General features: G+C 32.8%; 1 protein-coding gene across 1 annotated transcript; it reads right to left on the minus strand.

Moving 5' to 3' along the window:
- Positions 1–775: 775 nt before the first annotated feature.
- On the minus strand, positions 776–27,113 carry LOC134708406 (speckle targeted PIP5K1A-regulated poly(A) polymerase-like). Its single transcript, XM_063568905.1, has 11 exons — positions 26,933–27,113; positions 15,186–15,385; positions 14,451–14,886; positions 11,404–11,804; positions 10,804–10,918; positions 8,726–8,835; positions 8,225–8,463; positions 7,211–7,440; positions 5,793–5,876; positions 5,037–5,158; positions 776–2,082 (listed from the first exon to the last, which is right to left on the minus strand). The coding sequence occupies exons 1-11, from the start codon at positions 27,003–27,005 to the stop codon at positions 1,138–1,140; spliced, it is 2,955 nt and encodes a 984-aa protein (XP_063424975.1). The 5' UTR covers positions 27,006–27,113; the 3' UTR covers positions 776–1,137.

The raw sequence follows: 27,113 nt of genomic DNA on the forward strand, positions 1-27,113 counted from the left end.
CCTTTTCCATTCTCAATTTTATTTTAGTGATAGTCAATAGTATTGTTTGATGGTTAAGACATACACAAATAAGTTACTTCTGTGTTTTTTTTGCATAGAATAAAAAATCCAATCTTTAAGAATTTTATTTTTTAATATTTTAAAAAACCAAGTATATAACAATGTATCATGATTTGAATTGCCAATATTTATCATAATTATGATCAACAAATATAGATGACATTAAACATCAGATTACTTTGCTATGTCTTCAAATAAAAACACTTTAATATCTATCATCGCGATGAGGCTGGACATGTTGCATGATTTATGAACTGTGAAAATATGAAATGATCTATTTGGGTTTATCAAAAAAGTTATCCAAGTTACTCAAACAACATTTCAGATTCTGAAGATTTCTGCACTTCTGGACAATATTTTAAAACAATTTCACAAAATGTTGTGATTGGCTAACAAAGTCATAAACAATGAAAACTACCCACAATCCTTCAAAATCTGAAATGACTTATACACTTTCTTTGTTTGATCCATTTAGAAATAAATAAATTTCTAATCATTTATATTCCAAAAATTAAAGAAGGAAATTTAATCAAATTCAGAAATTACATATAAACATGTACTTCAGTATGAGAATTTAAAGTTATCTACCAAACTTTGTAAATAAATCAGTTTCATCTAGTAAGTTTATAACAGATATATAAAAAACAATAATGTTTAAATATAAGAAACAGTAGTTTCTGTATAGGCTATTATAAAATAAATTCCTTAAATCCCCCCTTTTCCCCCCATATTTTTTTTTATAGGAAACAATCTGCCTTCTTTCTTTCAGCTACAAACTTTCCTAAAATATACCCAACAAAAAAAATTTAAATGTGAACCTAGGTTTTTTTCTTTTACGACCATATAAAAATATTATAAAATTCAGGTGAAATGCATTTAAAATACATGGTATAATGAAATCAATGCAAAATCCAAAAACAATATGTCCAACTGTTTATGAATTATATATCTGTAAATACAACAAAAAATATCTAATAAACATTCATAACAAAAACCATCTGTTTGTACCACAACAAAAGTCTTACTTTTTTAGTAAACTGTTCAGTAAGTAAACAAACAAACAAAATGTCTGTGGTTTTATAAAGGTGGCAGTTCCTGTGCATCAAAAAATTTCTCCGCCAATTTGAGAGTAAACTTCTTGAGGTAGTGGTACACACAGTGAAACTCTCCTTGACCTGGAGGTCCTGATACATCTACCATAATCTCTGCTCGGTTGTTTAAGATAATGGATTTCATTATAATCCTCATCTCCATGATTGGGGACTTGTTCTCATAATGGTTGTCATAATATAGCCTTTCTGAAATGGTCTGTTCCAATTCCATACTATCTGTGAATCCACGTTCCTTCAGCATGTTGCCAATCTTCTTGCGCTCTGCCCAGATTCTACACATGATGTAAGTATTTATATCAATGTAAAATTCTGCATTCTTATACAGCTCAGTCCTTGGGTCTACCAGTACTTCTTCTGAGGTTTCCTCTTCCTTCATGGATGACTCCTCATCTCCAGCTTCCTCCACAACAGAATGAGGCCTCTTCAAACCTCTCTTTAAGCTTTTCTCAGACATGACACTGTGATCATATTTCCTAGACTTTATACATACATCTGGCATGTTAGTTGACACTGTTTCACAGTTGAACATCATAATCTTTTCTATAACAGTATACAGGAAACCCATCATTTTCTTACACCATGCCAGATACATGTTTCCTTCTGCCTCAAGTGTTCGTAAGAGCTGTGGAGACAATGCAGGAGCTTTCAGTTCTACAAGGAACTGGTATTCTCCAAGCTTTATTCCAGGAATACTTGACAGCGCCAAAGTTTCATCGAACCCTTCTGGTACCCTGTCATCTAGGACGTCAATAAGCGACTTGGTTTGGGCAAACTCAATTGCCTGCCATCTTTCTGCCTTGTATGCAGCAATGTTGAACTCTTTGATCATCAGTTCACGGATTGTTTCGTTCATGTTCTGTGTGACATTGTGGTCAAGAACAAAGGGATCCTGGATGTTGATTGGTGCAAGCTGCAATAAATAAAAAAACATCACAGCTTTTAGGAAAGTTAATGAAGAACAATAACCTTTCCTCAAACAGCAAAAGTTGATGCATGTTTTCATGAAATTCTGTGTACATATAATTTTATTAACATTTATCAAAAATACAAGTTCTCAATTTTGTGTTACCTACCCATCATAGTTTTGGTAATGATAAAAGATCACAAAAATATCAGAATTAACTTTCTCTATCTTTAAAAGCAGAAGGATGTTTATAACAAATTATATTTTCAATAATCAAAAATTGATGTATTGAGTAAGCGTGAAGTAATAATAATTCATATTTTTGTGCCTTGGACATTTTTCTTTTGTTTTCATCATCTCATATGTTTACACTAGTCATGCTAGTATAAACATAAATGATTAATTTGTGTATAAAAACTAAATTTTTTCTTCTTTTTTTTCCAGATGTTTTAAAATAATATTTCAAATAGTTTAAAATGAAGTCAAAGCAATTAATACATCACAAGCTATTTAAAAGATCAATTACACTTTTTCTCCCTGATTTGCCAACACTATATATTGGCATATCATTCAAGTCTAGTTTTGTATAATGTTTTTCAAGCTACAGCAGTCAAAATGTACATACAGAGAACATAAACTAGAGGCTCTAAAGAGCCTGTGTCGCTCACCTTGGTCTATGTGAATATTAAACAAAGGACGCAGATTGATTCATGACAAAATTGTGTTTTGGTGATGGTGATGTGTTTGTACATCTTAATTTACTGAACATTCTAGCTGCTTACAATTATCTCTACCTATAATTAACTTGGCCCAGTAGTTTCAGAGGAGAAGATTTTTGTAAAACATTACTAAGATTTACGAAAAATTGTTAAAAATTGACTATAAAGGGCAATAACTCCTAATCGGGTCAACTGACCATTTCGGTCATGTTGACTTATTTGTAAATCTTACTTTGCTGAACATTATTGCTGTTTACAGTTTATCTCTATCTATAATAATATTCAAGATAATAACCAAAAACAGCAAAATTTCCTTAAAATTACTAATTCAGGGGCAGCAACCCAACAATGGGTTGTCCAATTCATCTGAAAATTTCAGGGCAGATAGATCTTTACCTGATGAACAATTTAACACCGAGTCAGATTTGCTCTAAATGCTTTTGTTTTTGAGTTATAAGCCAAAAACTGCATTTTACCCCTATGTTCTATTTTTAGCCATGGCGGCCATCTTGGTTGGTTAGGGGGGTCACCGGACACAATTTTTAAACTAGATACCCCAACGATGTTTGTGGCCAAGTTTGGTTTAATTTGGCCCAGCACTTTCAGAGGAGAAGATTTTTGTAAAACATAACTAAGATTTACGAAAAATGGTAAAAAATTGACTATAAAGGGCAATAACTCCTAAACGGGTCAACTGACCATTTCGGTCATGTTGACTTATTTGTAAATCTTACTTTGCTGAACATTATTGCTGTTTACAGTTTATCTCTATCTATAATAATATTCAAGATAATAACCAAAAAACAGCAAAATTTCCTTAAAATTACTAATTCAGGGGCAGCAACCCAACAATGGGTTGTCCGATTCATCTGAAAATTTCAGGGCAGTATGATCTTGACCTGATTATCAATTTTACCCCCATGTCAGATTTGCTCTAAATGCTTTGGTTTTTGAGTTGTAAGCCAAAAACTGCATTTTACCCCTATGTTCTATTTTTAGCCATGGTGGCCATCTTGGTTGATTGGGCCGGTCACCGGACACAATTTTTAAACTAGGTACCCAAATGATGATTGTGGCCAAGTTTGGTTAAATTTGGTTCAGTAGTTTCAGAGGAAAAGATTTTTGTAAAAGTTAACGACGACGGACGCAAAGTGATGGGAAAAGCTCACTTGGCCCTTTGGGCTAGGTGAGCTAAAAAGACAATCATACAATCTTAATAATAAAATTTCTTTAATTCGAAAATTGTCCTCAAGTAAATAAATAGGTTAAGCTGAAGGACACCTCTGGGTGCAGGAATTTCTCGCTGCATTGAAGATCTTTTGGTGACCTTCTGCTGTTATGTCTTTCATATGGTCGGGTTGTTGTCTCTTTGACACATTCCTCATTTCCATTCTCAATTCTAATACTCTTTTATCATGATTATAACTTTATAAGTTTGTACTATGGTAAAATGTTGATGAAATTAATACGAAATATTAAATACACAAAACCAACTATTTTACCTGTTAAAAAATCTCAAATAAACAACCCTTTTTATTATTTCTATTGAACAAATATTTTTAATAGTTTATTTCATTTTATATATCCAGATCTAAACATTTAAAATCAGAGCTACAATTTGAGTATAAAACCAAAGTATGACTCAATATGCATACAATAAGCATACACCATGTTCAATGATATGCAGCCCATTCCCTTATTCCCAATATTTATATGTGTACAAAAAGCAATAGCCTGATTTACATGTATCTCTGTACACAATTAAGAGACACATGTTCAGGACACACAAAAAAAGTATTTTAGAAGTGTACTATAAGGTTTACATATTAAGCATACCTGTTTTTACATATGTAACAAGTACACTATGTTACACATGTCAGGTGAATAAAAGACTTTGGGAAGGTGTGCAGTCAAATTTTGAAAAAGTCTAAATACCTAATTTTGCATATGTAGTTAGCACACATTTTCTACATATGCATCAGGTAGATATGCCAAAAATAAATTAGGGAAATTCCATCTGTGTACAAATTTAGTTATTAATGCCAAAATCCTGTTGTAATGCATGTGCAACTGTACACTTTTGCACCATGCTGACAGGATATAGAGGATAAAAAGAGGAGGTGTGTACAACAAGCAAAAATAATAAAAAAGCCATTTTGATCAAAGTCCTAGTTATGTTTAACATGTGCCATAGTACACATATGGCACATGTTCTCAAGGACTTGCCATGACCTTTTTTACCTTCATGGTGTTATCAAGAGTAATCTTAGCTACGGGTAAAACTGAACCAGTCCGGATTGATAATGCGTTTGCCTTGAAATCAAAGTGTGAGAAGAACTTGAAGAATCCGGCTAGCAGCTCCTCTGTAAAACAAATGGTTAGTGTATGGTGTATATACAAATTACTTATGTACATCGTCAATAGTAAACCTCTCAATACTACAATGAAGTTATCCATACCTGCCAAATTTTCAAAATGCCCATGGGGGTTTTGCATGCAAAGCCCATGGGCGTTTTGCATGCAAGATGGCCATCATAGTCCTAAAAAAACTTCAAGAGGGCCTGCAATTATATTTTAAAGTTGTTTTTTGGCTTCTTCATACTTTCAAAACCGAAAATCAGTTTAATTAATTGTTTTGTTTAAATTGTGGACAAAATTGCTCTTTCAAAATTTCAATTTGGGAGCCTTCAAATAGTGACAGTTGGCAGGTATGGTTATCATGGTTATCATAGTCTCTTTGTCTCATTGTTAAATCTGTAAGTAATAATGGATTACTATCAAGGATGCACTGATGGGATTTGCGATTTAAAATACATTTTAAATTCAATAATATTCTATCATAATTTTATCATTAGTAATGAATAAATTTTGATAATTTAAAGTGATTGCTTTTTTCAAGTCAGCTTGAAACTGAGATAAAAACATCCTTATATGTTATTAAAAAAATTGTTTCTCTGCATTAAAAAATAACTAATTAAACATATATAAGATATTTACCACATGTCTGTACATTGTGGGTAGGTGGGATAAAGTTGGATCCAACAAAAGAGCAATCCCATGGTCCTATTACAGTCTTGGTTGCTGAAAAAAATCAATACTTAATCATACTATTAATGCATTGCATAAAGGAGTAGGTCCGGTAAGGACTCATTTTGGCCTCAAATTTCAGTTTCATCTGACGAAAGATTTTGTCCACTTTTTAATCACTTAAGTGTCTATTTCACTTGATTCAAGTAGTTTTTGTGAAAGATTTTAACTAATTTAGTCAATAAAAACGATCTGATTCAAGCTCAAATATGAAAAATCTCTCAAATATGCCAGAAAACGTCACTTTTCAGATGTTTTTTGTCAAAAATGAAAGTGGCCGCATCCGTGTTCATCCACAATCTTTATATATGTTATGTATTATTATAAAATACAACTTACATTTCAATATTATGGATGAACACTAATGTGGCCACTTTCGTTTTACACAGAAACCGCCTAAAATTTAACTAAAATGATAGAATTTTGAAGATTTCAGTAATTTAGCATGACTTAATGGTGCTACAACCCGATATATGTGCATTGTATTGTCAAAAACAGCCCATATTTATGTAGCAGAAGCATTCAACTGTCTAATAAATATATTGAAGTTTACATTTTAACAATTTTGTAAAACTGCCATATTTCAGGGCCAAAAATGTGTCTTACCGGACCTACTCCTTTGCCTACTCAATTCTACCTTCCAGTTCTAGTCTTCTTTTCTTGTCTGTTTGCAAGTTAAATTTAAAACTATAAATAACAGAGTCTACCAAGGATATTTGTGTCACTTACTAAGGAAATTTGATAGTAAGAATTTGTGACAATTACTTTTTAAATATATATATATAATTATGTTGTTAAAATTTGTAATCTGATTTATCTCCCTTTGGTCAGAACAACAATATTAAGAGTTGAATATTTTTTTCTTCTGTAACCAACAAACTGCAAGTTAAACACAGCGATTAAATTGGAGGTAATAATTAAAATATACTAACAACTGAGCATTTAATAAAAAAAAATTGAATTTCCTATAAACTGATATGACTATACACTGTCAATCTCACATGTATGGGTATATAAGAATGAAGTCATTGAAAGTAGCATTATCAGTTAAGGGTAAAGACTATACAGATGTAAGTAAAGTAAATGTCCACCAGTTACTATTAAACCATTTCCCCTCAATTTGATTCACTTTTTATTTTTATACAATCTAAAGAAAACTATAAACATAATATATTTTATTTGACCCCTGTTAATTTACAAAATCTGAGTTGGAAGGGCAAATACTGTCCTTATATCATTTGCATAATTAACATGGTTAATCAAAAAGGGACTGAATGATAGTGTAAGTACCTTAATTACTTACATGATAAATCAGCATAATTACTTACATGATAAATCAGCTAGTGATTGGATGGTAGGTAAGGTCACTGGGTTAGTATTCTGTAGATAGTAGACCATCATAAGAGTCAAGGCATAGTTACTCATTCTGGGTCCAGTCTTGATATTACCAGCCAGATGTTTTAGTCTTCCCCAGTAGCGAATAGCATAAACTAGGGGCTTTATGCGAGGATCATACTGGCTAAGGGCCTGAAGAAGCCTGGTGTTTTGAAGGGCAAGCCTGGAAAGAAATATAAAATAAGAAACTTAACAATTCCATTAGATATGCCTAGAATAACTGCAATATAATAAATAAAAAATTCTAAACTATAGATTTTGCATAACAATTTTATTACATGTATTTGGTTTATTTTCATAAACAGGCAAATATACCTCAGAAAATTTGTACTGACTACTCATAAGTTTTAAGGGAAAATGTAAGCAGAATACTTTTAATTTTTCTTCCTGAAAAGAGCATGGATAACAATGCAATATATTGAAAATTTCTAGAATCTAAAAAGATCTTAGACGGTACAACTCTTCACCCAGGGAATAGTGGAGAGAGAAAGTGAATATTATAAAGACTCTGCTTTAGGTTATAAAAAAAAACCTAATCATTGTACATTTTCAGGTGAAAAATACTTTGGACAGATTAATATCAGGAGCTCTCTTAAAAAAAATCTAAATAGTAAAAACTTGTAAGTTATTAACATTTCAGTATAACTTGAGCTCTATTTTAATTAGCTATTTCTGTTGTTAAAAGTCACTGAACCAACTGGAAGTTTTAAGGCAATCAGCATCCTACAGAATATACTTTAATTGGATATTCAAATCAGGCATTTGGTGCAACTATATATCATAACCTCATCCTCTGTTCTGATAAACCAGTAAGAAAATTTATGCAACCAAAATGTATGTATTGGAATATTGGTTTTTAACAGTTCTGTCACATTTTGTTCAATTGGTTTTTGAATAAATTAAGCTTGACTGATTTCTTTTGTCATTGAACATATTAAACTACTCACTGATTGTCAAGGGACAGGTCACATTTGATTCCAGATGATTCATGTTTAAATCTGATGATTGGACAGCGTGTACTTGGAATTATCTGTGTGTTACTGCAGGCTGGAGCATGCTCAATAAGTATACGGGAAATTAATTTGCACTTGTCTCCATTTGTCATACCATCCACATCTGCCTGTTGTAATGGTCCGCTGGTCTTTTTTAAAGAGTGTACATCTCGGGTGTATGGCAAGTCAATATTCTAATAAATAGAGAAATGATATTAAAGTACTGTCAATTCAGAAATTATTGTGATTTTTCATGAACTGACAAAAAAGGAGTTATTTATTGTGACTATGAAAAAATCTACTTAAGGTCTATGTTTCAGTTATCAGAATTTAATAACAGTCAGGTTAAATGTATGTGGAATCCCCCTAATACTCCGAACAGGCCCTTTTTAACCAGTAATTCCCCTAATACTCCAATCAGACCAATGTTAACCAGAACTCCAATCCAATACTTACAGTGCTTCGAACAGACATTCCTATTTTGTCCAATCCTAAGTAGACATCCATGTCACATCCCTTTAAACCAAATCCATTTACAGAGGATCCAAACTGGTTCACAGTGACCCCTAAAAAGTAAATACAATATAATCATTGTCTTTTGGTCATGTGAATGTGTCCAGTATATAATTTTGAAAAAAATAATATTCAGTATGGATTGACTGTTTTCTTCCTAATTTTCTACTTCTTTTTCAAGGTTAACCCAGGGATATAATTTTGTTGGAAAAACAATCTGATATATGGTGTCCTGTGGTATATTGCTGTGTAATGAACTATGTTTCTCTTAAAATTTGTATTATTTTTCTTTTTCACATATTTGTTATGAATACCTTAGGTTTTGCATATGCAATAACCTCAAAATTCACCGTGGCAAAAAAGAGACATTGATATTGAGCCCTGTTCCTAATGACGTGACTTCATTACATCCTTAACGACAGGTTCGTGATAAATTGTTTAAGATTTTACCTTTTATGAATCATAAAATTGTTATAATTGACCTTTTTTCTCTTTTTTGCAGAACTTAAATATGTGATCAAAAGATTATAATATGTCTTTTCCATATTGACCTGGGTATCATGCCTCCGCTAAAGCCTAGAGGCCGATATGGGAGTCTCGGGATGATACCAGGGCCAATATGGAAAAGATCATGTTATAACCTATACAGTAGATTCCACTTAATTGCATACCGCTTAATAGCATAATTCGGTTAATTGCATACTTTTCTCCTGCACAAAACCATTTTCCATTCACCTAATGTTAAATTGTCCGGTTATATGCATAGCCTTACAAGTGGCATTTCGGTTTATTGCATAGAAAATAATCGTCAGCTAGATATGCTCAGTTAAAACTGAAGAGATTTTTGACCGGAAACGGCAATTTGGTAAGTATATTTTTGTTGAATGCATATCATAATTTTCATTATTATTTCACATTTACTTGTGTGTTATTCAAATAAAGTTTTAAAACAGTATCTTTCGTGTTTATATGATTATAGAAAAGGCCTCGATGTGTACACAGGTAAAGTTTCCCATATATTCTATTTTAAGCATCGAGGTCATAAAAATGTCAATCAGCTGATTGTTGTAAAAACACAACCATTCTATGATCTTCTATCTCAAAAGGTGTTAATTATTGATTGGATTTCAAACATTGTTCATAGATTATATTTTGGGTGAATTTTTAAAACATTAACGCCTGCTAATTATCGATCATTATCCAATGTGTAATTTCGTAATTCAGCTTGGGTGATCTACATTTATGTTAAATATTACAGGGCATTTATATATGGTTGAAGAATTTTATACATCAATCTTTCCTTTTTAATATTTTTCTAAAAGAAAATTAACTTCTGATTATTATATTTTCTCACTTTCAACACTCGTGTCCAGCAAATAACCCGTGCATGGCCCCATTACCTGTTAACTGCTTTGCATAAACGAAACTATCGGTGTTAAAGTAACAGTGTAACATCACTGTGTAATTGGTAAATACTGCATATCAAAGGCAGTTCATTGCACAATTATTGTTTACAATGATTATAAACTGTGTAGTATTGTTAAACAGTTTATTTTAAACAAAGCGTAACAATTTAATTTGTACATCAGGGTCATAGAAACAAATCTATTTTTAGAACAATTTTATTTTTGTATCTCAGGTAAAGGAAAAGTCGGTACATAAATAAACTAAAACAAAATGTGTTTATAAACTTTATTGAAAGAATACACAATGAAATAAAATGTATGACAGTAGACAAATAACTTTTATTAGAATAAATAAGCATTCATTATGTTGTAAGTGGACTATGGACGTACATCTTTCTTCTTTGCTGATCTGCACTATCGATGTTATTTGACTCGTAATTTGTCATTTCGGATATAAGCATACTCCGCTTTATTGCATAATTTCGTCTGACAAATAGGCTATGCAAATAACCGGAATGTACTGTACTTATCAATAGTTGAAAGGAATATATACCTCTCAGCTGTCCAACAACTAATAGTTTACCCCAATAAGTTCTAGAAGTATTTTATACAAACCAGGAAAGAAAGGTGAAAGAGCTTGTTCCAAGACTTTACATATGTAGTATCTCTGTTGTAACTCTTCTGGGCTGGCTTGTATCAGATCCACTAAATATGTCATCTGTGACTGAATCTAAAATAACAAAATCAACTGTCTGATTAAACAGGATTTTTCTCAATATTGCAAAAATATAAATCGCATTTAAGTCTAAAATGACAAAATTGCTAAAATAAATGCAAGAAAAAAATTCTAAATTTACAGTATCCCTTATTAAGTCCGTGTTCAACAACAACAAACAATTATTTGAATATGATAGTACACAGAGGTTGTTTCACTTTGCATTTAAATAAATCTAAATTTGTTCTTGATAACCTTTTTACTGATTGATTGATGTCAGAGTAAACTTTTTAAATCAAAGAAATGTTATCAAGTCCAATAACTCTAGATCGGGAATAGAAAATGCCATAAAAAAGAAACTTGTTGAAAGTCTGTTAGTTATTATGAGAAATGATCAATAGATAGATGATCAAAGCTTAAGTTAATAAGTTTGCCAAAGAATGTCCCTCCATCTACCTGCATATGATTAATTTAATCAGGATTATTATTTGTTTACTCACTGTGATACAAGTATTTTCATTGCATTTCTTCTTTAATTCAACAATTGTTACGGGCAGAGGATCCTGTGGGTCGTCAGCTCCTTTTCCTTTCCTCGCTTTCTTCCCCATACCTGGCAGAGATGGCATGCCTTTCATTCTTTTAGTACCCTCACCAATTTTTAGATCAAAAATGGATTTTGGTGGTCCCAGAGGAGTAGGTGGGTCTCGTCCAAAATTTCCATAATTACCACCTGAAGGTCCTGGATAGCCATCTGGGGGGCCTCCTCTTCCACCAAAATCTGGACCACCTCTTCCACCAAAATCTGGTCCCCGTCTTCCCCCAAAATCTGGTCCCCCTCTTCCACCAAAATCTGGTCCTGGACTATTTCCCAACAGTCCACCTCTTCCTCCACCAAATCTTCCTATGAATTAATAAGATCAATGAAGATGTTACATTTAAACATAAGAAATTGCTGTCAAAGAGATATCAAAAACATAAAAAAATTACCAAACAGACCCAGCATGGTAAATAAATAACTTTTCTGTGCACATTATATATTGTGAACACTAAATTTGTTATTTACGACAAATGACCACTATACTCTTTCTAACAGTGACAAGGTACGTACTCAGAATTTAGACCAATTTACACTGTAATGGTGTTCTTGTCTAAACAACAACCAAAAACTTTTGAAAAAAGGCAGATAAAAGCATGTAAATTAAAAGTTGTGTATTGAAGCACAATTTTGCAGATTAAATATTATGATCAAGGATAGCAAGTTTTAAGAGCTTCTAAACTAGAGGCTCTAAAGAGCCTGTGTCGCTCACCTTGGTCTATGTGCACATTAAACAAAGGACACAAATGGATTCATGACAAAATTGTATTTTGGTGATGGTGATGTGTTTGAAGTTCTTACTTTACTGATCGATTTTGCTTCTTACAATTATATGTAAATGAACTTTGCCCATTAGTAACAGAGAACTATATTTGGTAAAAATTTACATAAATTTACCAAATTAATGAAAATTGTTAAAAATTGACTATAAAGGGCAATAACTCCTTAAGGGGTCAATTGACCATTTAGGTCATGTTGACTTATTTGTAGATCTTACTTTGCTGAACATTATTGCTATTTACAGTTTATCGCTATCCATAATAGTATTCAAGATAACCAAAAACTGCAAAATTTCTTTAAAAATTACCAATTGGAGGGTAGCAACCCAACAACCAGTTGTCCAATTCATCAGAAAAATGCAGGGCAGATAGATATTGACTTGATTAATAACAATGTAACTTCTTGTCAGATTTGCTCTAAATGCTTTGGTTTCATAGTTATAAGCCAAAAACTACATTTTAACCCTATGTTCTATTTTAAGCCGTGGCGGCCATCTTGGTTGAATGGCCAGGTCATCAGACACATTTTTCAAACTAGATACCCCAAAGATGATTGTGGCCTAGTAGTTTCAGTGGAGATTTTGTAAAAGATTACTTAGATTTATCAAAAATGGTTAAAAATTGACTATAACGGGCAATAACTCCTAAAGGGGTCAACTGACCATTTCAGTCATGTTGACTTATTTGTGAATCTAACTTTGCTGAACATTATGGTGTTTACAGTTTATCTCTATCTATATTAATATTCAAGATAATAACCAAAAACAGTAAAATTTCCTCAAAATTACTTATTCAGGGGCAGCAACCCAACAACGGGATGACTGATTCAACTGAAAATTTCAGGGCAGATAGATCTTGACCTGATAAACAATTTTATCCCATGTCAGATTTCCTCAAAATGCTTTGGTTTTTGAGTTATAAGCCAAAAACTGGATTTTACCCCTATGTTCTATTTTTAGCCGTGGTGGCCATCTTAGTTGGTTGACCAGGTCACGCCACACATTTTTTAAATAAGATACCCCAAAGATGATTGTGGCCAAGTTTGGATTAATTTGGCCCAGTCGTTTCAGAGGAGAAGGTTTTTGTAAAAGATTACTTTAATTTATGAAAAATGGTTAAAAATTGACTATAATGGGCAATAACTCCCAAACGGGTCAACTGACCATTTTGGTCATGTTGACTTATTTGTAGATCTTACTTTGCTGAACATTATTGCTGTTTACAGTTGATCCCTATCTATAATAATATTCAAGATAATAACCAAAAGCAGCAAAATTTCCTCAAAATTACCAATTCAGGGGCAGCAACCCAACAACTGATTGACCGATTCATCTGAAAATTTCAGGGCAGATAGATCTTGACCTGATAAACATTTTTCACCATTGATAGATTTGCTCTGAATGCTTTAATTTTTTAGTTATAAGCCAAAAACTGCATTTTACCCCTATGTTCTATTTTTAGCCATGGTGGCCATCTTGGTTGGTTGACCGGGTCACGCCACACATTTTTTAAACTAGATACCCCAATGATGATTGTGGCCAAGTTTGGTTCAATTTGGCCTAGTAGTTTCAGAGGAGAAGATTTTTGTAAAAGCTAACGCCAGACGACAACGGACAACGGACGCAAAGTGATGAGAAAAGCTCACTTGGCCCTTTGGGCCAGGTGAGCTAATAAAACCAATGGAGCACATACTGGTCAAACATTTTTCAAATGTTTTTTTTTTACCTGCATGAATATTTTACAATCCATAATGAAATACTTGATGTATCATCCAATATGTCACTATTAAAGCAATGACTGCTCTCAATTGTATTAAAAGATAGACATCAAGAAACTATAAAATTGTTACAAATGCCATCTCCAGAGCTCAATCAAACAGAAATGTACTGTTTGGACATACTAAATAAATTAGACAATTAAATTTTCATCACTGTTCATACTGTTGGGCACATGGCCATTAATAACTACTGTTGGTTTGCAGGAAGGATCTGGGAACACAATTTTGAAACTAGACATCACAATGATAATTTTGGTTCCAATTGGCCCAATAGTTTCAAAGGAAATGATTTTTGTAAAAGTTAACAGACAAAAAACAGTGATGAGAATAGCGCACTTGACAGTATTGGTCTTGTAAGGCAAACTAACATGACTAATGGGGAATTTTATAACAAACCTCGTCCACCAAATCCACCTCCTCTTCCTCCTCCTTCAATCCATTGCCCTCCTCCTCCTCCTCCTCCTCCTCCAAAGCCTCCACCCTGGTCAAAATTGTCATCCATGTAGAACTGTTCATCCCCTGGATGGCCCCCTCTAAATGGACCAGGCCCAGCCCCTAGTAAACTAGGTAACGGTGGTGGCCCTCCAAATCCAGGACCAGCTCCCATCTCATTAACATCTTCATCCTCCTCTCCTCTGTTCCAGGGCAACAATCTGCTTTCTTTCTCTTCTTTCTCCTTCTCCCAAGGGAAGTAAGGTTGAAGTTTGAGCTCCCTAAAGCTTCTAGGACGAACGGTCAGCCGAGAGCTGTTCAAAATGTGTGGTTCATATTCTACAGCTTTTGTAGCACCTTCTTTAGAACCAAACTCTATTATGCAGAATCTGGCTGGCAACTAATAAAAAGAAAGCATAGATTATAAAACAGCAACAAAACAGAAACCAACAATGATATATATATATATTTCTTATGTTTCAAAGAACTCTGAACTTTCTTACAAATGTAGGTGTTAATCCCATAATAAAAATCAGCTGAACAGTTCTTTTTTATTATGCCTTGTTAGTTTATTTATGATGAAAACTAATAGCATTATTCTATTATTGTCTGAAAGTGTTTTTTCTTGTTGCAGCTTCTATCTTCATTGATATGAAGGCAAAGATTGATAATGGATGCAAAAATGACAAATACATGTACCTTCTTTTTCTCATGTGTCTCCATCACAATTTTATTGATTGGTCCAAAGTTTTGAAAATACAAAACTAATTCATTTTCTTCTGTCCGGGGAGGAAAACCTTTTACAAATATACTGCATTCAGCCACTCTTTTCTTCTCCAAATACGCCTGTAACTTTTCATTATGCTTCTTACCAGCCATGTGTCTATCATATTCTTCAGCTAAAAAAAGAAAAAAAATATATATGCATTGTACATTTATATTACTTTAAAAAGTAAATATAACATATATACATGATATACAGGTACACTTGCAATGACTTGTATATACTTAAGATGAGAAGACGAATTTAATGCCAATTTACCGGTACAAGCTAAAAGTCATGCATGTGACACAATCTGAGAAAATAAACCTTTTACAGATGGCTCTTTTTCAAATATTTTTGATTTATTATATAAATAGTTTATAATTTTATATTTAATATATACATAATTATATCACTACAAATGTATATTATGTGCTTATTTTTTTTTTAAGATGTAACTATACAGTGATAACAGTAAAACCCAATTCCAAGACAAAAAAATAAATATATATGGGCAGGAATTCACTAGTGAAATTTTAGGGTCAATAGTGTTTATCCAATTAAAAAATAAAGAAATCATGCAAATATGGAGAATAAACATTGTTTAAATAGCAAAGTGGGTTAGTCTTTATTGCCACATGCAAAAAAAATGGATCCAATTAAAAAAAAATAAAAAAATCAGCACTTGTTATGTGCTGGCAGTTGAAAACTGTAGACAAAAAGTGTGACATTTCTGCAGTGGCAAAACCCCTAGTCATATTTAGAATATGCCTGAAGAATTGTTCTACTATAATAGTTGAAAATCAACTGCAAAATGATCGGTCTATCATTTAGAAACCCCATTTTGTACAGAATCCGATTATTGCTGCAAATAAAATACGTTTGAAAATGGACAAGTGCATGTAACTTTTCGGGTCAACAAATGTTACATGCACCTTTTCATTAGCTGATTAGCTTTGGAAGCAAGTTATTGGTCCAGCATGGCAAATTTTGAAAGGTGTCAACAATGGTTACAATTTGGATTTCATGATTTTTATCAATCAACTAAAGTTTGAAAAATATAGAAGGTAAGAAAATTTATTTCATTTTCGTGTCAATACTGCCCAATAATACTCATCTTATTATAACAGTTGTATACTTTTTATAGTAAGCATTAACATAACTATTTTTTTCAAATTTCAACCCACTGATAATTACATTAAAATGTGGCTTTGTCATCTTTCACACTTGGCATCTACCAGTGATCAAGCAAATGATAAGAGAGTGGGACCAGGTTAATTTTTACCTCACAATGAAGTGTTACATGCACTTTTTGTGTAAATTAGGTTCTTTGATAATGATGTGTGACTTGCTTTGCAATTTTGTCAAAAAATATAAGTTTATCTTGTATTTAAACAGGTTTGACCCTTACGATATTCATTTTATTGCTGGAGAGATTTCTGTACATAACATTGACACGAAAATATTTACCAAGGAAAGGTGTCTATGATACATGCAAAAGCTTTTTTTTGTAAGGTTTGCCTTATCAATCTAATTTTTTACATGAAATACCACAGATTAATTGCCAATTTGATTAACTAGTACTTGTATTCATTCTCAGCATTATAAAGATAACTGGCCACTTAATTTGAAAACATAAAATGTAACATTGACACCAGAATAAAAACAATATTACTTTATTACACTTAAAGCATAACTGGCCAGTGCATAATATTAAATCAAATGTAAATTTATGCAGAATTTTTAACAGAGAAGTTGTTGATCTTTCTTGATTTCTAGACTTATCAATATTTACTTGTAATTCTTATCGTTTAAAGGCATGTAACATTGACACATCTTCTGCGTCCAGGTTACATGCTACAACCTAATAAATGTGCATACAATTATTCAATCAATAAAATCTTGTTGAAATTTAAAATTTGCTTCATTAAAATGATATTAAAGAAATAAATGAGTTTTAATTATTTGTGTTTATTTTTTTCCTGATTGACTAGCAATTTTTCCTCATCATTTGTTGGTGTTCCTGTCAATGTTACATACATAACCCAGAATTATAATGTTTTAAAAGCATTGATTTCCAAACCTCTGTTATGAGCTTTAAAATGAGTTTATCTGAGTTTATAAATGACTAACATCTGAAATATTGTCATCACACAATTTCTTTGATGCTCCTATGATAACTTTATGAGTAACATGGACTACGATTTTTGTATCAGGTCTTTTTTGTGTTACATGAGAAGATTTTACTGTGTTGAAATCAACAGTTAATCTAATTTTTAATATTCAAAGTTATTATTATGATACTTATTTTAAAAAATAATGTATAAAGTAAACCCAAATTAAACTTTTTTTCATTAAGAAATTGTGTATGTAACATTGACAGAGTCTATTATTTAGACTTTCACATGTTCAGGCCAGTGTTACATGCGTAAACAAAACTTACTGCCATATGGAGCTATTATCTTATTTTTTATTTTACAAAATTAAAGCGTTTTTATGTTTTCCTGTTTAATTTGTCTTTTAACACTAGTTAGTAACATTGACAACAATATTTTGTGTCCAGATTTTTTTATGTTACATGCAAAGGTATTACTTCCTTAAAGTCAGACATTTATATAACATTTTATAACCTAAATGATTAATTAGATATTACTGGGCAGCAATTATATTATTTCTCCAAAGTTGACTATTAAGCACACCACTTTCATCTTCTGGTCTTCATGTATGTAACATTGACATACAACCTTTTACTTTCTGTCAATGTTACATGCATGAACAGAACTGATAACATTTACTAACTCCTTTGCTCTATTAAGAGATTATTGATAATTTAACTTGTTTTACCACCATCAAACTTCATCTTTATTTCTAAATTTAGACATTCTTTTTAGAAGTGTATTTTCTTCATTGACAACAAAATTGGTGTCGGTCTTGAAAATTTACATGCAATTTTTAATAAAAAAAATATACAGGCAATATAAACCTAAAAAGGAAAAAGTTGATCAGCAATAAATGTGATGAAGAAAACTCTCAGGAAGATGCTGCAAAAAGATACTGTCCCTGTCAACCAGTCAGATGGTGATGTCCCTGGCAGCCAGACAGATGGTGATGTCCCTGTCAGCCTGGAAGATAGTGATGTAAATATCAGTCAATCAGTTAGTTGGTGATGTTCCTGTCAGTCAGTCAGTCTGTGATGTTCTTGTAATCCAGTCAGAGGGTAATGTCCCTGTCAGCCAACAGATGGTGATGTCCTAGTCAGCCTGGCAGATGGGGATGTTCATATTAGTCAGTCAGTTGGTGATGTTCCTGTCAGCCAGTCAGATGGTGATGTCCCTGTCAGCCAGTCAGATGGTGATGTCCCTGTCAGCCAGTCAGATGGTGATGTCCCTGTCAGCCAGTCAGATGGTGATATCCCTTTCAGCCTGTCAAATGGTGATAACCCTAGCTATCAGCCTGGCAGATTATGATGTCTGTGTTAGCCAGTCTGATAAGGTCCCTATTAGTGAGTCAGGTGGTGACGGTCCTTTAAGCCAGTCAGATAGTAGTGTTTGTCTGTGTCAGAAAACCAGATGATGGTGACTGTGTATGCAGACATACTAGTGATCTCCAATTTGACCATTCTACAGCAGTGTAGAAGATAGTTATTTCAAAATCTTGTTTATTTATCCCTTTTCAATCACCAGTCAACACATGTATCATGTGTATTTACTGATGCTCATTATATAAATCATGAGAAATTCCATTTGTAACATATTTTTTTTAATTGTTATGCCAATAATTGACATTCCAGAATATCTTTTGCATTATAAGAGGTTCAGGCTCCTTCTGATTTCAAAATAATAATAATAAACTCATCATGGATACCAGAATTGAAATTTTGTAGGCCAGAAACGCTTTTCGTTTACAAAAGACTGTTCAGTGACACTAATTATAAAACAACAAAGTAAAAGAAGGCCAAATAAAGTTGAAAACAGGACTATGGTCTAGTGGGTGTTGGTTTTCTCTTCTGAATTGTTTTACACTGGTCATTATGGGGCCCTTTAAATTGTGGCTTCCTGTAGTTTAGGTAACAAGTTTTCAAGATGAAATGGCATTGAAAAATCGAAACAAGATATTTGAGAGTTTCTATATTATTGTAAATTTTATAATCTATGCATGGATTTTGGTTCTGATTAAGGGTAGATTAATTGGTTTCTTTTGTGGGTTTTTTTCAGATAGATAGTTGAAAATGTTGGAAACAGAAAACAAGAAACAAGAAACTTGTTTTGAATGTTTGAAATAAAATTTATTGTTTAAACCTTAAAAAGTTATCATAAATGTAAGATTTACCAGCAGAAATAAAACGAGATATTGGGTAATATGTCTATCAGACAACAACCTCAAAGATGAAACCCAAATTGTTCTTTATAGAAGTTATGTAAATGATTGAAAATAAGATTCTCAATAAATGCAGCTGTATCAACCTCTCGTAGATTTGTCCATATTTTGTCTTGGTTTTTCATACTATTAATTTTAAGTGTAACTGTGTCACATGAATGAGGGATACATGTAATCATTTTGTACCCTTACTTTGTCAGTATTAGTTATTGAGTGAGAAACTTGTGGATGCTGATGGTTGTGTGGTTGTCTTCTTATCAATCTCATCCCTGTGCATAAAAAAACGGGTTGCTTAAACTTACTGATATAAAAATGTTTCATGTTGTGGAAATTTTGGATGACTCCTTCATCAATTGATCTATCTTTGGTCTTAATTTGATTTTTCTGGTTATTTTGACATTTGAATATCTTTTAATTTAGCCTTCCATAGTGTACCACCATGAACAAGCATAACTACTGGTATAGTTAAAAAATATGTCTGCTGTCTGAAATTTAGGTGAATGGTTTTGGTATTAATCACTATTTAAATAATATCATATATGAGAAATGTGGCAGTATAATTGTATAATTTACATTCAGATGGTTGTTTGGAGGCTTTTTATATCTTTTAAGGTCAATTCTGGCATGGTTCATTATTCATATATTTTGTGTCCACGTTACATGCAACATTTAAGTCACTATTTTATGACAGAAATGAGATAATTGCAAAAATATTAATACAATTTTTTAATGTGAGGGTAACACAATGAAAAAGAGCCTTTACATGTTCAGAAAGAAAATGATTCTTACTGTATTTATCTCTTAAACATTGCATGTAACATTGACAGAAAAGTAGAGGAAACTTGTTTTCACAAAATTTCTGAAAGAAATGAAAATATACATTTTAGAGTTTTGATGATAGACAATGTTTTGTGATCAATATATATGATATTGAATGTTGAATAAGTTAAGGAATCATTAATCTCAATTTGGAAAAAGTGTCCATGTTACATGCTCCAAATTCATTATTTGCATTGGTAATCCAAACTGATGCAAGTTTGAAAATGATTTTTTGGTTACAAATAGAAGGACACCATTTGTAGCAATAATTTGTAAAAAATTTAGAAGCTTATAATGATTTTTATTTTTTTCTTACAATGTCACACTAAAGTAGCATTAGTGAATTCCTGCCCATATACGAGAAAAAAAGAGTAGGAAGTATTATATACAATGTATGATGTTCTGCCATGACTGTTGAAAAACTAATTAAACTTTCATTATTTTATGATTTAATGAGTTTATTTTCTTTTTTCCTCTTTTTTAAAAATCTTATTCAAAATTCTTTGTCTATTTGTGTTGTGTATATTAGGTCAGTGTTCTCTGAAGTTGAAACTTGATAGGTGCAACAATTCAGAGCTTGTCACCTGTACATATATATTATGTACAACAAGAAACATTAAAACTGAACAAGCTAAAATGTCTAATGAACAATTCACTTGTACATGTATATGTAATAAGCTTGCTTGAAAGATAAAGATTGAATTGTGTTGTTGTAGACCTGGAGATATAAAGGTAGTCTAACTAGTTGAGTTAGGGAAGATCTTCTTTGGCTCAATTGGTTAGAGTGCTGCCATTAAATCCCGAGATTGAGGGTTCGAATCCCGCTGGTACCATCCATAGATTTTCACAACAATGGCGCTGTGAGCATCTGCTACTGGTACAAAAATTGTATATAGAATATTGCCTGGCAGTGAGATGTTAGCATTAGTCATGAGGTTTGACCAGCCGGTCAAAGGATACCATGGAAATTCTTGGTGGCATCTAGGGAACTGGCCAGAGGGTTTCCGAGTAGAAGTCTCGGGTTGTACAGTAGTGGACCTGTTAGTTGCTCGGATGGATGGTACAAAGCCCGAAAAAAGAAAAGGGGGAAAAGTGTTGTAGACCTGGTTTGAATCCCCCTGGTACCATCCATGGATTTTCACAACAGTGTAAAGAAGACCTTGTGTAATTCTATTTCTTCAATACCATTTAAAATAAAGATCTGGTATCAATCTGTATCTTCACTACCAAGAACAAGGACCTTCTAGCATACCTGTCAACCTGTGACGATGAAAATGCAGGTCATGACCTGCATTGAAGAATCAAATCTCAGGTCATTATGTGTACAAACTTTTTTAAGCTGAATTTCAGTATTTATGGTACATTTTCTTATAATGTATATCAACGATACAAAAAACACCATCAATGCATGTTCACTTGGTTAAGTCATTTTAAATCCTATTAATTATTATTTCATTGCACTTTTAAGGATTTTTATAAATTTGTGAAACACAGTCTTGTTCTTTATTTTTTGTTCATTCATTTCAGCCATCAGTCACGTCTCAGTCATTACAGATGATTAAATTGTATAAAGGTATAAAAATAATGAAAAATTATTTTTCAATATGTATTTGAATTTTATTTTTGTGATTTTAGGCCTAAAATAAAATATTGTTTGTTTCCCCAATCCCGACCGACCCGGAAAAATCGCCGCGACCGGAATAATTTTATTGCCGATTTTGTGAAGAATCTTTTTTTATCCAAATTCATGTGGTGGTGCGGTGCTCCTATGCAATGGAAAAATCAAAACATAAGACATAAGAAGGAGACGCTGTTCTTCAAATCGCCTTTGAAATCGGCATTGTTGAAAACGCCTTGATGACGCGATTTGGCTTTCTTCTTCCACGTGGTCTCGGGTCTTTACGATATTCAGAACAATATTCTCTAGACTGTTTATACATTTACATGGACGCCGTTTATTCGGCTGGAAACTTTAAGAAAGACTTGGTTACAAATGTATTGCGCAAATTTTCGATTTTGGAAATGTTCGGAGACATATGTGAGGACGTGATAGTCGATTTAAAATTAACTGAAGAGGAGGAGGATGCTCGTGACAAAAAACACATCCGACAATCCGTGTATCTAAAAAAGTGGTTCTACAGAAATATTTAATAGTCCACACTACGATGATGACATGACACTGGCACTAGATAGACTTTAATAAAGACTTTTTGTTTATGTAGTTTTTACATGTTTCTCGTTTTTTATATAGATTAGAATGGTTTTACACTTGTAATTTTGGGGCCCTTTATTCAACAATTCAATATTCGTTTGATGTGTTTGGACTTTTGTTTTTTGGATTTTCCTTTTTGAATTTATCCTCGGAGTTCAGTATTTTTGTGTTTTTACTTTTTATACAAGCCTTTATATATATAGCTTGCTAGGTGTGAGCCAAGGTTCCGTGTTGAAGGCCGTACCTTGACCTATAATTGTTTACCTTTATAAATTGTTATTTGGATAGAGAGTTGCCTCATTGACACTCATACCACATCTTCCTATACATATTTAAGTTTTTGAAATTTTGAATTAACATTAATATTGATGGGACTTCTAAAGAAAAAGAAGCCTCCTCCTCAAATGTTGTCAACACCTTTGACAAAATGATGGGAGCCAGTCAAGCTGTCAACAAACTTTCTAAGGGAAAAGAAGAAGCTTTTAACAAGTTAACAGGTATGCATAATATTAAAGTGACCGTCCCAACATCTATTTCTTGCAAGCAAAGGTAGACTTTTTTAGGATAAGGAGAGTCTCCCCACCTTTGTTTGCATTCTTTTTCTTGCAAATTTTCAAACCCTTTACCTAAATTCCCTTATGATTTCCTTATGCCCTTACTAATTTAACCCGAGGCCTGAAAGCAATTGATTTAAATTAATCATTTGGTCCCTAATAAAAGCAGATCACTCCACACTAGTCTTGTTAAAGCAGACAGCCCATGCATACTTCTCTAAATAGAAGGCTGCCACAATGGTAGCTGTTCGAGAATCCAGAGCATTTGACAGACTGCTAACCAAGTTGTTGATTTGTTATCACACCTGAAGGAATGCTTTTTCAGTATTCCCAAAAGATTTTCTTATCATTTTTAATATATAATAACATGGTCTTGCATAGCATGATTTTGTTACCCAACATTGAATGAAATTTCCACATCTAACATTCACTCTCAGTTGATTATATTTTATATGCATGAATGAATGAATGAATGAATTCTTTATTTGCAAAGCAGTAGTTACATGCTATAGCAACACAAACATATTTACATTGTGACACACAATAAACAACAGAGAACAATTTCATAAGATAGTACAATGCATGTTCCATTGAGTTATTCAGTGTTTGATATGGGTTCAATGTTCAAATCCTTTTTCAGTGGAAAATTGCATACATTGTACTTCAATGAACGGTATAATCTTCATTCTACTAGTACACTCTGACGTTGAACTTGGACAGATTTCTGACAGATTATACTGCTTAATATTATAAACAGAAGGCTCAGTATTTTAGACATTTTCTTCATTGAAAATTCCCAATATATGTATATACAAAGTACTCTAGGATATTATTGTTTTTATTTATTAAAGATCTCTGTTGTTCTTTATTTCAGGTGATGCTGTTGAAGGCGTGTTGAATGTGCACCTACAGATAGACTGACGAACACATGTTAAATTCACGTATTATGACTCTACTGTGGCACAGCCCCATATATGTGCCTTCTGTGCAGCTGTGGGGGCAACAAAGACTGTGTCCAGGGTTTCCGCTGGCGGTCGCCATTTTCGCAATTTGCGAAAAAATAATAATTGTGGCGATTAAAATTCGTCATTGGCGAAAGAATTTGGCGAAACAATATCTACAACGATTTATTTTCAGCCATCTTGTTTATTTACTTTTTTTCGGGTTTCTCTGACTTTACCGATCAGACAATACTCGGAATTCACCTTGAACTCGTTAAGATTTTGACAGATAATCAATAATCAGCTGATTGCATTCATAGCTATCGACATCAAAGGACTAATTAATAAAGGCGTTGATTATATGATATGACAAAATGATATGGTTAAATGGCTTCTCTCACATGTCACAAAAGGGATTTATGAACCACTTTGCGACGCACGTGTTTGAAGCAAAATTTTTACGCTTTTTCTCCTTCTTATAATGAAAGTCCAGAAAAGAAAATTGTTGTTTTGACGAAATATGATCAAAAGCAAGAAAGGTCTCTGATTTAAAACTTTATCATTTAACTTTCATTTAGACCATTGATTTGAGTGGGTACTTCAGATCGTTTCAGTGACACACATGTTTCAAGCATATAGTTTTACTTATTTACGATGGTCTAGAAAAGAAAACTGTCGTTATGAAGAAACCTATTCAAAAGGTTGGCATGAGAGTAACCCTTATATTTAATGACTACACCTTACATGAGGGATCAATTCCAAGTGATAAAATGCTTCGTTTTGTTGTAAAAACCACTTCTTATTTAGGAGGGGGGCTGGAAAAAAAGGAAAATTTTAAAAGAAAAATATATTTGTGTTACTTGGCGAAAAAATATTAAAGTGGCGAAAAATATATTGTTTTGGCGAAAGAGGTGGCGAAAAAAATAATTGACCCAGGGGAAACCCTGACTGTGTCATTATTGGAAAATTACCACCCAAAAGAAACCCATTTAAATAAAATATTTCAAATTATACATCGAGTTTTATTTAATAAATCTGACATGAGGAAACTGATAGCTTAATACACCCTAGAATTTAAAATACAGCCCTATACATGATGGTTTGTAATTTCCTATTTACAAGTACAAAAAAAAATTACCAAAAAATAAAATAATTTACCTACCTACCTACCCTCACCTGACTTGATAAGGTCGGGTTTGGGGAAACAAACAATTATTTATTTTTGGCCTTACCTTTTTTACCCATAAAACGTAAATATAAGGAATAATTTTGAATGGTGACAAATAAGGGGAAGTAACTGTCTAGTAGAAATATGTTTGTAAATGGATACTGAATAGTGCAATTTATTTACGACCTAAAGCTAAGGTAATTGGTGTTAATTAACAGTGTGTTTGACACCAAAGCTGTCGAGTGAAGCCATGCACTTAATGGGTCATTAAATTTGACAGTTTAAATAGCTAGATGATCTTCCTGTTCATGGAAGAATTATGAATTTGCTGGTATTTCAAAGAAATATTACTTATGAAATCAATCTGAAGGCTAAGAAATACGGGTGAAATCGGGTCATTTTCGGAATTCCTTGAAATGACCCGGCGCTGCGGGTGTCCCGGGTGATTCCTCAGAATTGTGAAAATCTTGGGTGACACCCGCAGAATACGGGTCAGTTGTCAGGTATGCCTTCTAGTGTTTATCTGTCAGACCGTCTTCACTACCATTGAAGTCTTCAGGATGAACTATTAAATCTACAGGCCCGATGCTAAGTTTTTGAAATTTTTTAGTTATTCTGCTGGCCTGTAGATATGTTTTTAATAGGCAATAGCCTTCTTATATAAAGTCGTCAAAGCAAAATAAACAAAATAGATATGCATGGCGTCATTATTAGTAGGACTGTTTCACAGGCACTTGTCTCAAAATTTTTTTTTCCTATATACCTTAATATAACACAAGGTACTTAACTAAATTTTAGAATAATGACACCCAGTCCCAAATTCCCGTTATTTTTTTTATTTCTCGGTTGTCAAATCTACTTAAACTTAATATGCCGTAAATCTAAATTGATTTATCTACACAATGGTATATGACACGACTATCATTGTTGTCGGGATCATTAGTAGCAGGCCTCAGAAGTTGGTCAACGGGATGTTTTTTTTGCATTCGTCTCAATTTTTGGCAACACCCAGTACGCATGTAATTTTATACTGGTTTCTCATTGGTCATTCGTCTGGCTAAAAATAAATGTGGGAAATTTTGGTCAATTTATAACTCTACATTAGCATGATTAGTGTTTTGTGTACACGTGTGTTTCATAACAAACTTATTTGGGTTTGTTCCACATAATCTGTAAAGAATTTACAATAAAGGTAATAATTCATAGTCAGAGGGAAGCTGACAGTTTTTATTTTAATATTTTTTTATAATAATTCAATCACTGCGGGCTGGGTGTTGCCAAAAATTGAGACGAATGCAAAAAACATCCCGTTGACCGACTTCTGAGGCCTGCTACTAATGATCCCGACACCAATGATAGTCGTGTCATATACCATTGTGTAGATAAATCAATTTAAATTTACGGCATATTAAGTTTAAGTAGGTTTGACAACCGAGAAATGAAAAAAATAACGGGAATTTGGGACTGGGTGTCATTATTCAAAAATTTAGTTAAGTACCTTGTGTTATATTAAGGTATATAGGACATTTTTTTTTGGTTTTTGGAGACAAGTGCCTGTGGACTGTTTTAGTGTTTACATTTTTTTGGGTCACCGATAAATTTCCTTTAATACCTGATGATATTGTTGAGGTACACACGTCGCAGATGACGAACATACTGCCACGGCTTCTACCTCGTGCAGGCATTTTCAAGTGTTATGCACCTACAAAAGTGCAACAATTTCGGACTTGGAGGCCCTTTTATCGATCGAGAAGACTGGTTTGTTGCCGGCGTGCTTTCGCTTTCGACCGGAA

This window comes from Mytilus trossulus, chromosome 2 (assembly GCF_036588685.1).
Source record: "Mytilus trossulus isolate FHL-02 chromosome 2, PNRI_Mtr1.1.1.hap1, whole genome shotgun sequence".
Lineage (NCBI taxonomy): Eukaryota > Metazoa > Mollusca > Bivalvia > Mytilida > Mytilidae > Mytilus > Mytilus trossulus.

Bases quoted from the DNA above. Each gene is read 5' to 3' on its own strand.
- LOC134708406 (XM_063568905.1), bottom strand. From the start codon at position 27,005: ATGCCTGCACGAGGTAGAAGCCGTGGCAGTATGTTCGTCATCTGCGAC. The intron at 5,877-7,210 runs GTAAGTAATTAT...GATTTTTTTCAG, and splicing joins ATCACTAGCTGATTTATCAT to CAACCAAGACTGTAATAGGA. The intron at 5,159-5,792 runs GTAAATATCTTA...TTTGTTTTACAG, and splicing joins CCACAATGTACAGACATGTG to AGGAGCTGCTAGCCGGATTC.